The 15,823-nt window shown below is 37.9% G+C and overlaps 1 protein-coding gene across 1 annotated transcript; it reads left to right on the top strand.

Moving 5' to 3' along the window:
- Positions 1-4,175: 4,175 nt before the first annotated feature.
- Positions 4,176-9,287, top strand: LOC101292423 (cellulose synthase-like protein D3-like). The gene is made up of 3 exons (XM_004301607.1): positions 4,176-4,963; positions 5,908-6,715; positions 7,539-9,287. The coding sequence occupies exons 1-3, from the start codon at positions 4,176-4,178 to the stop codon at positions 9,285-9,287; spliced, it is 3,345 nt and encodes a 1,114-aa protein (XP_004301655.1).
- The last annotated feature ends 6,536 nt before the right edge of the window (positions 9,288-15,823 follow it).

Raw genomic sequence — 15,823 nt, 5'->3', positions numbered from 1 at the left:
CTCTCTCTCTCTCTCTCTCTCTCTCCTCTCTCTCTCTCTCTCTCTCTCTCTCTCTCTCTCTCTCTCTCTCTCTCTCTCTCTCTCTCTCTCTCTCTCTCTCTCTCTTCTTCTTCTTCTTCTTCTTCTTCTAAAACCCTAATACCAATCCAACCAGTCAATCACCGAAGCGTATTGGATTCCACTCCTCCGATCCAATTGCAATCGATCCGAGCACCGCCTCTGTTGGATCGGATCAGCTCAATTTGAGGACCTTGTGAATCAATCATGGATTCGAGTCGGAGAGCTGTGGAGTCGTACTGGAGGTCGAGGATGGTCGACGCAGCTACCTCCGACGAGGACAAGGTCGCGCCGGTCTACAAGTTGGAGGAGATTTGCCAGCTGCTGAGGTCATCGCATGTCAGCATCGTCAAGGAGGTCTCTGACTTTGTCTTGAAGCGTCTCGACCATAAAAGCCCCATTGTTAAACAAAAGGTGTTGTCCTATTTCATTCTTCTTGTTTAGATCAAACTGGTGAATTTCATGTTTGAGTCTAAATGTGTTGCATACGATATGAAATCATGTTAAAAATTGAAATCAAGTTTACTACCCCCAGTAAAAGTTTAATAGGGGTAGTAAACTTTATTTTTTTGCATCTAAGTTGTTCTTCCTCTGTTTTAGTCTGTATTATGGCCTTGAAAATATTGTTTTACAAGTTTACTACCCCCAATAAAAGTTTACTAGGGGTAGTAAACTTCATTTTTTCGCATCTAAGTTGATTTTTCTCCGTTTGAATATGAATTATGACATTTGAGCTATTGTTTTGCAAGTTTACTACCCCCAGTAAAAGTTTACTAGGGGTAGTAAATTTTATTTTTTGCATCTAAGTTGATTTTTCTCCGTTTTAAAAGTTTACTAGGGGTGGTAAATTTTATTTTTTCGCATCTAAGTTGATTTTTCTCCTTTTCAATGTGAATTATGGCATTGGAGCTACTGTTTTGCAAGTTTACTACCCCCAGTAAAAGTTTACTAGGGGTAGTAAACATTATTTTTTCGCATCTAAGTTGATTTTTCTCCTTTTCAATGTGAATTATGGCATTGGAGCTACTGTTTTGCAAGTTTACTACCCCTCAGTAAAAGTTTACTACTTCCAGCAAAAGTTTACTAGGGGTAGTAAACTTTATTTTTCTGCATCTAAGTTGATTTTTCATTGTTTTAAGGTGTATAATGGTCATGGAGAAACTTTATTTTGAGTTTACTACCCCCAGTAAAAGTTTAGTAGGAGTAGTAAACTTTTTTTTCGTACTTGGGTTAAGATCACGTAAATTCCGATGGCATTTAAAAAAATCCAGTGAGATTTCCGGAAAATTCCAGTCACCGGATGCCGGCAATTTCACCGGTGACCGGATTCCGGCGGCCAGAGTTCGGAGTCCGGCGACCGGAATGCGGCCGCCGGAGCCCGGTGTGCTTTCGGCAAAGTCTTCCCTCCATCTTTTTCACTTTTTCTCTTTAAGTAAAAGGTAAGGGTAAAAAAGTCTTTAAAAATATAATTTTATTATATTTTAATAAAGATTTGTGTATTTGGGCTTAAAATAAGTACCTTGTATTCAAATGGGTTAATAAAAAAGATTATCATTGAAATAGGGTTTGACTTTTTCTATTTTATGCATTAGGGCTTTTTCCCTATATATAAACCATCTTAGCCTAAATTAGCACGAAATCAATATATATATATATATACAGGACCCTTCCACTAAGGAATCCCTTATTATGACTTATATGAGGGATTGAGCATTAGACTAACTTTTCGATCATATTTTCAAATCTTAACCATTCAGTTTTTAGGTCCTAATATGTAGATCACTTCTGCAAAATTTCATCCAAATTGATAATCGTTAAGGTGCTCAAAACTGCAATTTTCATGAACGGTTCAGGATTAGCAGATTTAAACCATCCATTGATTTAAGCTAGTTCGAAGCCTTAAAGATCACCAATTTGGCTGAAAATTTCCAGAAATGATCTACTCATATATACCTAGAGGTTGAATGGTGGAGATGTTGATATGTGATCAAAAAGTTGGGCTAATGTTCAATCCCTCATATAAGTCATAATAAGGGATCCCTTAGTGGAAGGGCCATGTATATATATATATATTAGATCTTAATTTTCGACTTGCCTCATGACGAACAAGAAACTGAAATGAATGGATATGGGAGTGGAAAAAATTGAAATAGAAAAAGAAGTAAGGTTTGGAGTTTCTTGTTCCATCTGGATTGGAGCTCCAACAACATCAGTATGCTGAAACCCCTACATCTAGACCGAAGGGACAAAAATACCCCTGACAAAATTGCCAATTAGCAGCCTTTATCGGCAAAAGTACCAAAATTCGGACAGGATGAAAAGTTGAGATACTATTCTGATGTTTTATAAATTTGAGATACCAAAGTTTATAAGGAGCAAAAGTTAAGATTTCTCTTATCTTTAATGAGGCAATTAAAACAAACAAAAACAAGGGTCATTATAGTTAATAACAAAATAAATAAAGAAAATAAATGGGCCAATGAGAAAAACTACTCGAGTACGTAGTGGGAAACCAAAATTAACCACTTAAGTTTCTTTACAGGTGATCGTGATACTGTCCTTTTTTTTTTATTTTGTCAACGGTTAAATTTTTGAACTACCTGAATTATTACCCTTTCATTATTACATTATAAAACACTGTTAATTAATGTCTAAAGGTTTTAGTGGTAATTTGATAATTATAAAATTAGAAAACAGAAAAAAGGAAAAAAAAAAAACAAAGCGTGGAGCAATTAGAGGTAGGTGTCCTAGATTCATGGATAGTAAATCTGCAGTAACTACTTTTATGACTGCAATGGTAAAAAAAAAAAATGTTTTAACAAAATTAATTTAAAATGTCTGAATTTAAAATTTTTGTTGTTGTTGCTATTATTACTTTTTTTCTATAAAAAATAAATAAACTAAAAAGAGCAAATTTGTATGCGCGAAGCGCAAACCAAAAGGCTAGGTTTATTAAAAATATAAAGAGATAACCGAATCTCAGAATCCTATTGAAACGTGTCCGTATCATGCTCGAAGTTTAGGAGATGGAGAAATCGTCGGGTCACCACTCACCACGTAGGTATCGAGGTCAAAGAACCAGGTCGGCGTTAAGTCTTGCTTCCATGCTCATTCGCTTCCGCGTTTCTAAACTTTTCGCTTCCATGCAGCTTAGTTGTTGAGACCAAAACCACGGTTTAGCCGTTTAGGTACCAGTCGAGAGTTTCTAATCCGCGGGCAACCTCAACCACCCGTATTAGCAAATCTAAACTCTACTTATCCATTAAAAAAGACACGTGCTGTGTTGCTATTGGACAAAATCAAGTCTCCTTGAGCGGGAAGAAAAAATTGCAAATAGAAAAAAAAAGAATTATTAAAGCAAGGCGAAACAAAACAAAAGGTCCCTGTTCCCAACGTCCTCGTGAGCAACGGTCAAATAATTCAAAAATGATGACATTTTTTTCACAACGGTCATAAGACTGTGACAAAAATTCAAAGCAATTTCATTTATAACGCACCAAAATGTCAGAGAAACGAGACCACCCACCTCATCCATCCATGAATCTCTCTCAGAATTTGGATTGCAAAACAGCTCACAGTCTTAAACCAAACCCAAAACCCAAGCTACCCGTTTCTTAATAAAGCTCTTCTTCTTCTTTGTTCTTAAACAACCTACTGCTTTTCAAGGTCTTCAGTGTCTCAGCTGTTGAATTCAATCATAACTTCATAAGCAGCCGTTGTTCTCACTTGGGTTCTTGAAATTTCTGGTAAGTCTCTAATAGTGTGAAATTTTAGAGGGTTTGGGAAGCTCTGTTTGCAAACAGAGAACTGTAGTGAGCTAGAGTTGGAAGGTTTATTTACTTTGAAGGGTCTTTAATTCTAGAGTTCATGTGGTTACTTCATATAGAAAAACAGAGTTTAGGGAATTGGGTGTTAACAATTGAGATATATTTATTGTGTTATACAAAATCAAGTTTGGGTCTTAACAATCTTCCATATATTTCAGATTCTGGTTTTACTAAACTCTGCTTTCCAGATATAATTTCATTCCTTCTTAATCGTGTTCTTGTTTGTGTTGTATTAGTACTTCTTACCCAGTTCCCAGTAAGGAATAGGAATTCAAACAGGGTTTATGAATTATGGCCTCAGAATCTCCAATCAACACTTCAACCGCGTCCCCTAGGCTTCGCCGTGTTAGCCAAACAAGCCATGATCTCGACAGTGACATTGGAGGTGTCCAATTCGCAACCTACACGGTCCAGATACCCTCCACACCAGACAACAACCCCATGTCAGCTTCCATGGAGTACTCGACTTCTCAGAGAGTGGAGGACCAATTCGTCTCCAGCTCCCTCTTCACAGGCGGCTACAATTGCGTCACGCAAGCCCAATTGAAAGAGAAGGTCATTGAATCCCAGACCAGCCATCATCCCCAGATGACTGGGGCAAAAGGGTCTTTCTGCGCCGTGCCGGGTTGTGATGCCAAGGTGGTGACTGATGAGAGGGGACTGGATATAGTCCCGTGTGAATGTGACTACAAGATTTGTATGGATTGTTTTAGGGATGCTGTGAGAAATGGTGACCACATGTGTCCTGGCTGCAAGGAGCCTTATAGGGAGCTGGATGTGACAGAGTATGCTGTGCATAATCGAAAGCAGTATCAGCAGCAGATGTCGAAAACTGAGAGGAGAATGTCCTTGATGAAGTCGACAAAGGTGATGGGGCGCCAGAGCAGCGAGTTTGATCATAACAAGTGGTTGTTTGAGACAAAGGGGAGTTACGGATATGGGAATGCTATTTGGCCAAAGGTTGATGTGGAAGGGAGTCAAGATGGGATTGGTGGTGATCCCATGGTGTTTCATGATAAGCAATGGAGGCCTCTTACGCGCAAGCTGAATATCTCTGCTGCAATTCTCAGTCCATATAGGTAAAACAGTCTATTGAATTCAAGTCCTTTCTATATTTGTGCTTGGCTTTTGTGTATGTTTCTTGCTGTTTCTTATACACCTTGACTGTCTGAGGATCTATGTTTGTTATTTGTCTCAAGTACTCTTGAAATTCACTAATTACTAATAATCAAACATAGTTTAGAGTTTAGACTTTGGACTTCATAATGTGAATTCTAAACTTAATCGCTCAACTTGTGATAATTTGAGGATCTTGAAATTCATTAATTACTTATGATCAGACATAGTTTACACTTAGGACTTCATAATTGATCAAACGTAGTTTACACTTTGGACTTCATAATGTTAATTTTAAACTTTATTGCTGAACTTGTGATAATCCGTGTCGTGGATAATCTAGAGTTCTAGAGCTGCTTTGATTTGCTAGTCTAATGACCAAACATAATACATTGAGCTTCAGCGCTTCACATATATAATCGTATTACTAAGGACCAAAAACAATTGAATGTATTTAACCATGTTACTAAGGACATAATACATAGGTTGAGCTTCACAGATACTAACCATATTACTAATAACTAGATAAACTTGTATAACATCCATATTACTAGGGTGTGATTACATAAATTACAATTTGAAATTAATAACTGCATGAGCTTCAATGGTAGTTGATTGACTACTGTCTCTACTCTTTTTGCTGATTCTGTGTAGCCTTTTTGTTGATTCTTTGTAGTCTTCAGTATTTCTGAAACTGTGACTTTGATATTATTACTCCAGTCCCTAGTTACCAAACATACTTAAGTAACATAATATTAATGAGCAATGACAAATTGACAATAGTAACATCGTCTATATCATCTTCAAAGATATGGACTACTATTATTTTGAGCTTTCTAGTTTATCCTCCTTTATCCTCTTTTTGGGACTCCATACTTTGAAGCTGATGTTTGACATATTCTTACAGGCTTTTAATTTTCATTCGAATGGTGGTCCTTGGATTATTCTTGCAATGGAGAATCAGAAATCCAAATGAAGATGCTGTCTGGTTGTGGGCTATGTCAGTGGTTTGTGAAGTCTGGTTTGCCATCTCATGGCTACTTGATCAGCTTCCAAAGCTCTGTCCCATCAATCGCATTACCAATCTTGATGTTCTAAAAGAAAAATTTGAAACACCAAGCCTCAGCAATCCTACTGGAAAATCTGATCTCCCAGGCATAGACATTTTTGTCTCTACAGCAGATCCAGAGAAGGAACCGCCTCTTGTCACCGCAAACACAATTCTTTCAATTCTTGCAGCTGACTACCCTGTTGAGAAGCTTGCATGTTATGTTTCTGATGATGGAGGTGCACTTTTAACATTTGAGGCCATGGCAGAAGCTGCTAGTTTTGCCAACTTGTGGGTACCCTTCTGTCGGAAGCACAACATTGAACCAAGAAACCCAGAATCTTACTTCAGTCTGAAGAGAGATCCTTATAAGAACAAAGTACGGCAAGATTTTGTTAGAGACCGAAGGAGAGTGAAGCGTGAGTATGATGAATATAAGGTTAGAATCAATGGCCTTCCTGATTCAATTCGGAGACGTTCAGATGCCTACAATGCTAGGGATGAGATGAAGGCCATGAAACTTGGGAGAGCGATTGGAAATGATGAAGCAGTTGATAAGATAAAGATCCCAAAAGCAACTTGGATGGCTGATGGAACACACTGGCCTGGAACCTGGGCTTTTCCTGCCCCCGAGCATTCTAGGGGTGATCATGCTAGTATTATGCAGGTATATGATTTCTGTTGTTTTAATTTCTAGAATTGCATGCCCTATCAAATATGAATGCTAAGGCAGTAATCTGACAAGTAACAACAATGCAGCTTCAGCATGTTTCCTTCCATTTCAAAAACCAATGTTTCCTTGAATTCCTTCCATTTCAAAAACCATTTTGCTCTTTGTTCTATCTGGTTTTCCTCAACTTTTCTGCATGTTGTGTATTACTTTCAATTAAGAACACGAAAATAAGAATGGAGATTAAGCACTGCTATAGTTAGGTATATATGCATTCACATCGAACTTGAAAAAAGTTAATCATCTATTAATCCAAATATTATGACCCTACAGTGTCCATGACATCATCTGATTATGTTGAGCTTCATGTTAGCTTAAATGGACATTAAGCACTATGTACGTTTGTTATATAGACATCCACATTGAAAAAGTTAACCATCTATTAATCCAATATTATGACATCATCTGATTATGTTGAGCTTCATGTTAGCTACCTAAATGGACATTAAGCACTACTGTATGTACGTCTGTTATATAGGCATCCACATTGAATTATCAACAAGCTGACCATCTGTATTACATTTTCCGTGTGGAATCAATTCTCAGATTTTTATATGTCACCCTCTAATACTTATGCATCCACATTGAAGTAACTTGCCTGATACTTATATATGCCTCCATTTATTCTATAGCAGGCATCTCATCTATTCATGTTGTTTGTTTTGGGTGAGTTCATATGTATCATATATTCACTACAAATCGGCTTCACTTTTTCATTTGGGAGCTGTCATGTCATTTACTAATTTTGTAATATATGCAGGTTATGTTGAAACCTCCTAGTGATGAACCACTGAAAGGAACAACAGTGGATTCAAATTCTATGGATCTAAGTGAAGTTGACATTCGTCTTCCAATGTTGGTTTATGTATCTCGTGAGAAGCGACCTGGCTATGATCACAACAAGAAGGCTGGTGCTATGAATGCCTTGGTTCGTGCCTCAGCTGTCATGTCTAATGGGCCCTTCATTCTCAACCTTGACTGTGATCACTACATCTACAATTCCCAAGCATTGAGAGAAGGCATGTGCTTCATGATGGATCGTGGTGGTGACCGCATTAGTTATGTCCAGTTTCCTCAGAGGTTTGAAGGAATAGACCCTTCTGACCGTTATGCCAACCACAACACTGTTTTCTTTGATGTCAACATGCGTGCACTTGATGGCATTCAGGGTCCAGTTTATGTTGGAACAGGTTGCCTCTTTCGACGAACTGCCCTATATGGATTTGATCCACCTCGAGTGAAGGATCGTAATGGTTGTTGCTGTGGTGGCCGCAATAAGAAATCTAAATCTTCAGTTGTTTCTGACCCCGACTCTCAAACAATAGAACTGGGAGACTGTGATGATGATAACGAAATGAATGCCATTATTCCTAAAAGGTTCGGGAACTCAAGTTTCCTTGTAGAGTCTATCCAAGTGGCAGAATTCCAAGGCCGTCCTCTTGCTGATCATCCTTCATTGAAGAATGGACGTCCACCAGGTGCTCTCACATTTCCTCGTGAGCTTCTTGATGCATCAACAGTTGCAGAGGCAATCAGTGTCATCTCTTGCTGGTATGAGGATAAGACTGAATGGGGCCAACGAATTGGGTGGATTTATGGTTCAGTAACTGAAGATGTTGTCACAGGTTATAGGATGCACAACAGAGGATGGAGGTCTGTTTATTGTGTAACAAAAAGAGATGCATTTCGAGGTACTGCCCCAATCAATCTCACTGATCGCCTTCACCAGGTTCTCCGATGGGCAACTGGTTCTGTCGAGATTTTCTTTTCTCGAAACAATGCTCTTTTCGCTAGCTCCAAAATGAAGTTTCTACAAAGGATAGCGTACCTCAATGTTGGAATGTACCCTTTCACCTCCTTTTTCCTCATTGTCTACTGCTTCCTTCCAGCACTTTCACTCATTTCGGGCCAGTTCATAGTTCAGACCCTCAACATAACCTTCCTGGTATACCTTTTAGGCATCACAGTGACCCTCATTCTTCTTGCTGTGCTCGAGATCAAGTGGTCTGGAATTGAACTAGAAGAGTGGTGGAGGAATGAGCAGTTTTGGTTGATTGGAGGAACAAGCGCCCATCTTGCAGCTGTGCTTCAAGGTCTGCTAAAGGTCATAGCAGGTATTGAGATCTCATTCACACTGACATCAAAATCTGGAGGTGATGATATAGATGATGAGTTTGTGGATCTTTATATCTTCAAATGGACATCACTGATGATACCACCAATTACAATCATGATGACAAACTTGATTGGAATAGCTATTGCTGTTTGCCGAACAGTATATAGTGTCATACCACAGTGGAGCAAATTGCTTGGAGGAGTGTTCTTCAGTTTTTGGGTGCTGGCACATCTCTATCCCTTTGCAAAAGGGCTTATGGGAAGACGAGGGAAGACACCAACCATTGTGTTTGTGTGGTCTGGTCTTACAGCAATCACCATATCTCTCCTTTGGGTGGCTATTAGTCCCCCATCAGGTACTAATCAAATTGGCGGTTCATTCCAGTTCCCTTGATACCATCTAGATGTACTTCGTCTGAGTGTGATTCATTTGTCTTAATTGTCCATCTAAGCCATATAGGGTCTCAGATGAAATGTAAATTTTGTGTTGTTCACTCATTTGAATTTGATGTTCAACATGGGAGGACAATTCCAATCCTGATTGCTTGTTATGCAACAGTGCATTAGTACTTCTTTTGCTATGGAATGAAGTTGTAAGCTTTTAACTACTAAAGTCTCCATAGTCCATACCTAGAGCCGTACGCTATGAACCCATACCTAGCTTTCATGTCTTCATGAAACAAAACAGTACAAATATATCTGTGAACTAGTCTGTGAGCATTGTACAAACTCTGCCATACCTAGCATACGATCGTTACAAAAAGACACAAAATCTATTTTGGTCTTCATTGATATATAACACCCATTTTGCTTTTAGTTTCCAGTCCTCAGTACCAGTGTATTCCACAGTCCCTTCGCGAGGGGGTTGCTATCTAGAATCACAATAAAGAACCAATTAGTGTTGTGACTTGTGACTACAGGTTAATGAGATTTAACACTGGATTTCTAAAAATCTTCATCAGAAGGGCACAATATTTTCCCAACTGTCCTGCAATTTTCTATTCTTATAATAGACACAAGCAAATCCATTTATAAGCTTCATGATAATAGGGAAGAAAATAGATTACGGATGAAATCAAATATGCAGTATCGTGAACAAAGAATCTGTGCATGTTCTTAGCACTCGGTTAATAAGTTGCAATTGGTTAACATAGGCCAATTGAATTTTTCCTTTTATGTTTGAATTCCGAAAAACCAACACAACATCAACCCATTCGGAATTTGCTTCACCACCCCATTGACATCCATTTCATAAGCACTAGGAGGAACATTCGCTGCAGGAGAGCAGTTGAAGAACACTTGAGCATTTGATCAGAGACACCGAGCAACAACAATTGCGGTTTAGTTCAAACAGATAGACTACGATGTAACTAGTTTCATGTTTAAAAGAAAACAATTTCCCAACTAATCTTATGATATATACTGATAGTTACTATTGTATACAAGCCAAAATGCAATTTCTTCTTATTAAAGACTAGTCTTCCTGCACGCGCGTATGTGAATATCGTTATAGATTGAATTGGCTCTTGAAAGCCCAAACATTATATGATATGTGATCATTTCCTTAAACCTTTTCATAACATAGTTTGAAAGAACAATATCTAATTCCTAATAGCCCAAGTAAAGAAAGCCAAACCATTCGTCAAGCTCTATTCTTCTCTAGTATATCTACACTTGCAACTGTAAAATTCGGGTACAAATACAGCAGAATAGGATAAAGTGGAACAATAAATAGCTAATCAGTAAAGATTTTGTAATCTAATTCCTCATAAAATGTTGATTAGTATGCATAAGGCACTCTCTAGGTCCGCTATTTAATCCAATGAACCCTTTGTAGTACCTTTTCCATCACCACCTTGAGGGGATGACATTTCCAAAGCTTTCATGTCATAATTAAGAATGAATGCATTGCATTGTCTAAAGATATAAGGGTCAAATAAAAGACAAATATTAAAAAAAAAAAAAAAATTAAAGCTTAACACATGATTAGATTTGTCAATTGTCTACCTATTCTGAGAATATATTTGTTTCCACAGTTTTTCCATATGCGTATGTCAGTGCTCTCTGCTTTGCACTTGTAATCTGTCATTTGATTCAAGAAGTGGAGTCTGCAGTCTGCAATTTCTGTATGGAAGCGTTAGACATGAAATGTGATCATCTACTATGAAAGAAAGAGACTCGATCTATTTCACATTTAAAGGTGGGCTTTTTAGACAGTTCAAAAATTTAACCATCTCAAATCCTTATGGCTTTATTAATAGTAGATGTAGCCCATTACTTTTCTCTGCTAATGCAAATGTATCAGATTTAACCCCTTGTTCTCCTCCGCTCTATACATCATTAGAGTGTGATCCTTAATCCTGTGTTTGTGGCTAGCTCTCAATCAAAACAGGAAAGAATTTTCATTGGACTGTTAATCGGTTGTTGCAGAATTTTCATTAATCAAGCTACGAAAAATATAAAAGTCACAAAATTGAGGCTCTTTAAAAAAAACCAAACCAAACAAACTATACTTACTTAGTCTATAGGTGTTCCCTGAATCAATTGCAATATAGTGTTGAATGAAATGAGTAATTTTCAAGCATAAAAGGCATACAAAAAATGAGGTCTATTAAAACAAAAGCCAGATCTAAGTATGTATGATAGCTTATCAGAAAACCAATAATTTACAAAATTACTTTGATATTAGATTCATACAAACAATGGAACCCCAACCAAAAATTGAGAGCATACTTTCTTAGATGGTTTGTCCACGACAATAGAGTGTTTCTTGGACGATGAAAGGGGTAATCCCTTGGGAAGTAGCTGTCGATTAAGACATAAGGTTAATGACTGACAGCTAGTAATTTGCAATTAAAAAAACCCAGGATATAGTACTAATATGCCATATGTAAGTTTTAGTTTAAGGTCATACATATCCAGAAGTCAGTTTAAGCACATACATATATAGTAGTATTGCTCTTTTATATACCAATTCCATATGTCCAAGTAGTAATACAAATATATATGCTGTGAGTTTTTCCATCACCATGCAAAAGATGATTTAGAACATAAGTGTTGCCAAATGAAACACTAAACTGAAAACTGAACATAAGTAGGTTATTATGTAGTCAGTCATTCGGAGACGCAACTCATTCTGTTAGGCTATGTATCTTAAACCAGTAGGGAAAATAAGAAAAACATTACTGCAAGTACAATAATACAATTTGACGAATAGAGGAAGCTTACCAATGTGGCGCGCTTTCCTTTCTCCTCACTGGCTTCTTCTTTAAAAATATAAGAAAAGTATCAGTATTTACAAAATTAACTTTTGATGGTTTAGTAGCTGTTGATGATAATGGAAACCCTGTTATTGATGGAAAGAAAAAGAATTTGTCACGCAAATACATATTACTGCCAATATATCTAAAGCATGCGTTCACTGAACTACTTTCTCTACTTTATGTTTATGTTTTGTATCTAATTTTGTATGCAAGAGAATTCTTCACCCAGTTTTCAGTCCCCCTTGAAACTCGACTCTTCCATTGCCAGCAAAAAAAAAAAATCATAGAACTCTTTTAAAGACAGAATAACCTATCTTAAGCATTGAAGTCTCAATCAGAATCAAAACTATTTCCCTATTTCTTATAGCAAACAATCTTAATCGGGATATCTCTAAACCAAGCCCTAGTATTTCATCCCTCCGGTAATTAAACAAAGACTAACAAAGTGAAAAGAAGTTGGTATAACAACAATAAGTTTCATTTTCAGAAAAAAAAACACCCAAAACACATTGAAATACCCTAAACTAAAAAGGTGTAAAGTAGAAAGACAATGAATCTCAGTCTCTAAACCAAGCCCTAGTATTTCATCCCTCCGGTAATTAAACAAAGACTAACAAAGTGAAAAGAAGTTGGTATAACAACAATAAGTTTCATTTTCAGAAAAAAAACACCCAAAACACATTGAAATACCCTAAACTAAAAAGGTGTAAAGTAGAAAGACAATGAATCTCAGTCTACCTAGTGCACCAATCAATACAAAAACAACATTAAGAGGCCTAATTACCGGTCACTCTATTAACTTTCATGCGCTTGACAGTTTACTCCATAACTTTCAATTTCAATCGATTACTCCTCAAACTATCCAATGTCACACAATTAGGTCAATCCGTTAAGTGGCCGTCCAAATCAGTGGTTAAGTTGCTGACTAGACATATTTTTCAACTGTAAATTCCATTTAACACCCCACCTCTCTCTCTCTCTCTCTCTCTCTCTCTCTCTCTCTCTCTACTACACACACACACACACACACACACACACACACACACACACACACACTACTACTACCTACCACCTCCTCTCTCTCTCTCTCTCTCTCTCTCTCTCACAACACACACACACACACACACACACACACACATTTAAAACCCATCAGCCAGCCATAGCTTCCCACTTTTCTCTCTCCGCCGTTTCTCTCATCACCCTTCTCTTCCTCGCCGCAACCGCCTCGCCGGACGCCGCCTCTTCCATCACCATCAGAGTCACCTATTCTGCCTCCACCGTCGCCACCTACCCCACCCCTTCACTACCGGAGCGCGTGGCCTCGACCGTCACTTCCCTCGGTCTCGCCACCCTCCGCCTTGACGTCTCTGACCCCAACCTCGTCCGCGCCTTCCTCTACTCCAACACCACCCTCCTCCTCACCATCCCCAATGCGTTGGTCCCACGTCTCTCCGCCAACCGTACCAACGCCCTCCGGTGGCTCTATTCGTTGTTAGGTTTCAATTAGAATCGTTGTGGTTATAGCTCAAGAACTATGTTCTTGAGTTTGGGTGTCCAAAGTAGATTTTGGATCCTTTTGATTCAACTGTTTGTTGTGTTTAAAATGATTTCGTATTCTGGAAATCTGTTCCTTTCCGTTCTGAAGCTTTAGAACTTGTTTTGTTACTTCAAAAGTCGAATTAAAGCTTCCAAAATCAAGTTTATTAGTTGCTGCAAATTTCTAGAATTCTGCAGAAAAGCTGATTTTCTTACCTACTTTGTGTCTTGATATCTTTCAGCTCAGGCCTTTTTTTGAAATCCGAAAGTACCTTTGTAAAGCTCATATATCCATCTTTATGTGTGTTAAATTTCTGAGGATTTGGTTAACATTTGGTTTGTCAAATTGTTTGCCAAAAACAGTAGCAGATTCAGCCAAAAGCTGAAATTTTCTGGGTTTTCAGATTTTTGTTTCAAACTTGAAAGAGCATAACTTCCTATCCAAGGCTTTGTTTTCAAAACTTAAGCTATGTACTTAAAGCTTGTAATCCTCTCTTTACAATAGGCTTTGGTTCATAAACTTTTGTTGGATTTGAGTGAGTGGAAAGTGAAGCCAAAAATAACATCTTACACATTGTTTGGGAAGCCATAGCTGAGAGAGAGAGAGAGAGAGAGAGAGAGAGAGAGAGGTGGGGTGTTAAATGGAATTTTCAGTTGAAAAATATGTCCAGTCAGCAACTTAACCACTAATTTGGACGACCACTTAACAGATAGACCTAATTGTGTGACATTGGATAGTTTGAGGAGTGATCGATTGAAATTGAAAGTTAATGGAGTAAATTGTCGAGCGCATGAAAGTTAATGGAGTGACCAGTAATTTCTCCAATTAAAAAGATTTTTTCTTTTATAATTTATCTCAGTTATTACATGTTTCTAAATAATTTCATGATCTACTATTCAGACAAAAATTCACATATAAATGCATACTTATCCTAGATGAAATGTACAATCCATAAAAGAAATGCGAATATTCTAGAAATTAAATTATACAAAAACGGTGTACATATAAGTCTTCGTTCACTATCTTTTCATAAGTTAAAGCTGGCCTAGTGGTTGGGTACCTATGCATTTATGGGCAAGGTCAGAGGTACAAATCTCACTCCACTCATGCGGAGAGAGCCTATAGCCTAAAGGGAGTGCGGGGGACAAAACATTCAATGAGGTTAAGTGGAGGCTTAACCTAGCCTGGTTAATTTAACTTAACCTTGGTTTATTTGTGGTAAAGTTAACTCTAATTCACAATCTATGTATAAAAGGCCGTCGACCCATCAACCACAACCATAACCACAAGACCAAACTTGCTACAACACCCATCACCATGTTGCCTCTATTTCTTTCCATTCTCCTCATGGCCGCTTCGCCACACTCTTATCCACCTTCTCTGTCACCGTCACCGTCACCTTCGCCCTCTCCACATCCACCTCTTTTTCTCCTTCTTCGTCACCGTCCATCACATCCTCTCCATTGAACTCCCCTCCATTCTCTTCCCGTAAGTTGCTGCATCCTCCACGCCAACCAAACACCATCCCACCACCGCCAAACAACATTTCTCCACCACCAAAGTAAGGATGGCATCAAAACCCATGGGTATGGGTATCCATGGGTTTTTATTCCATATGGGTAAAAACTCTAGTTAATGGGTAGCATCATATTACCTATGGGTTTTTGGGTAATGGGTAATTGAAACCTACACGGGTTTGGGTATTTCCATGGGTACCCATACCCATATGACTATAATTTTTTTTTCTTTATCAAAACTAATTATACTTTTATTACGACAAAAAAAAATATTTTTTTTATTAAATATTCGTTTTTGTCTTATATTACTAAATATCAGAATAATTCTATTAATAATTCTATTACTAAATTCTTCTCTCAGTACCACAATCGGCGACTCTCTTCACCAGATCAAGGAAAAAAAATAAAACAAATTGAAAAGAGAACAATTTTACATATCCCAGATCTTCATCGATGAGCAGATCTTCATCTTCTCCATATTCTCTCATCAACAAATTTTCAAATGACACACCCTCGTGAGAGAGAGAGAGAGAGAGAGAGAGAGAGAGAGAGAGAGAGAGAGAGAGAGAGAGAGAGAGAGAGAGAGAGAGAGAGAGAGAGAGAGAGAGAGAGA

The sequence above is a fragment of the Fragaria vesca genome, linkage group LG5 (genome assembly GCF_000184155.1).
Source record: "Fragaria vesca subsp. vesca linkage group LG5, FraVesHawaii_1.0, whole genome shotgun sequence".
Lineage (NCBI taxonomy): Eukaryota > Viridiplantae > Streptophyta > Magnoliopsida > Rosales > Rosaceae > Fragaria > Fragaria vesca.
Note: the sequence above shows the minus strand (reverse complement) of the source record. Positions and strands in the feature narration are given on the sequence as shown.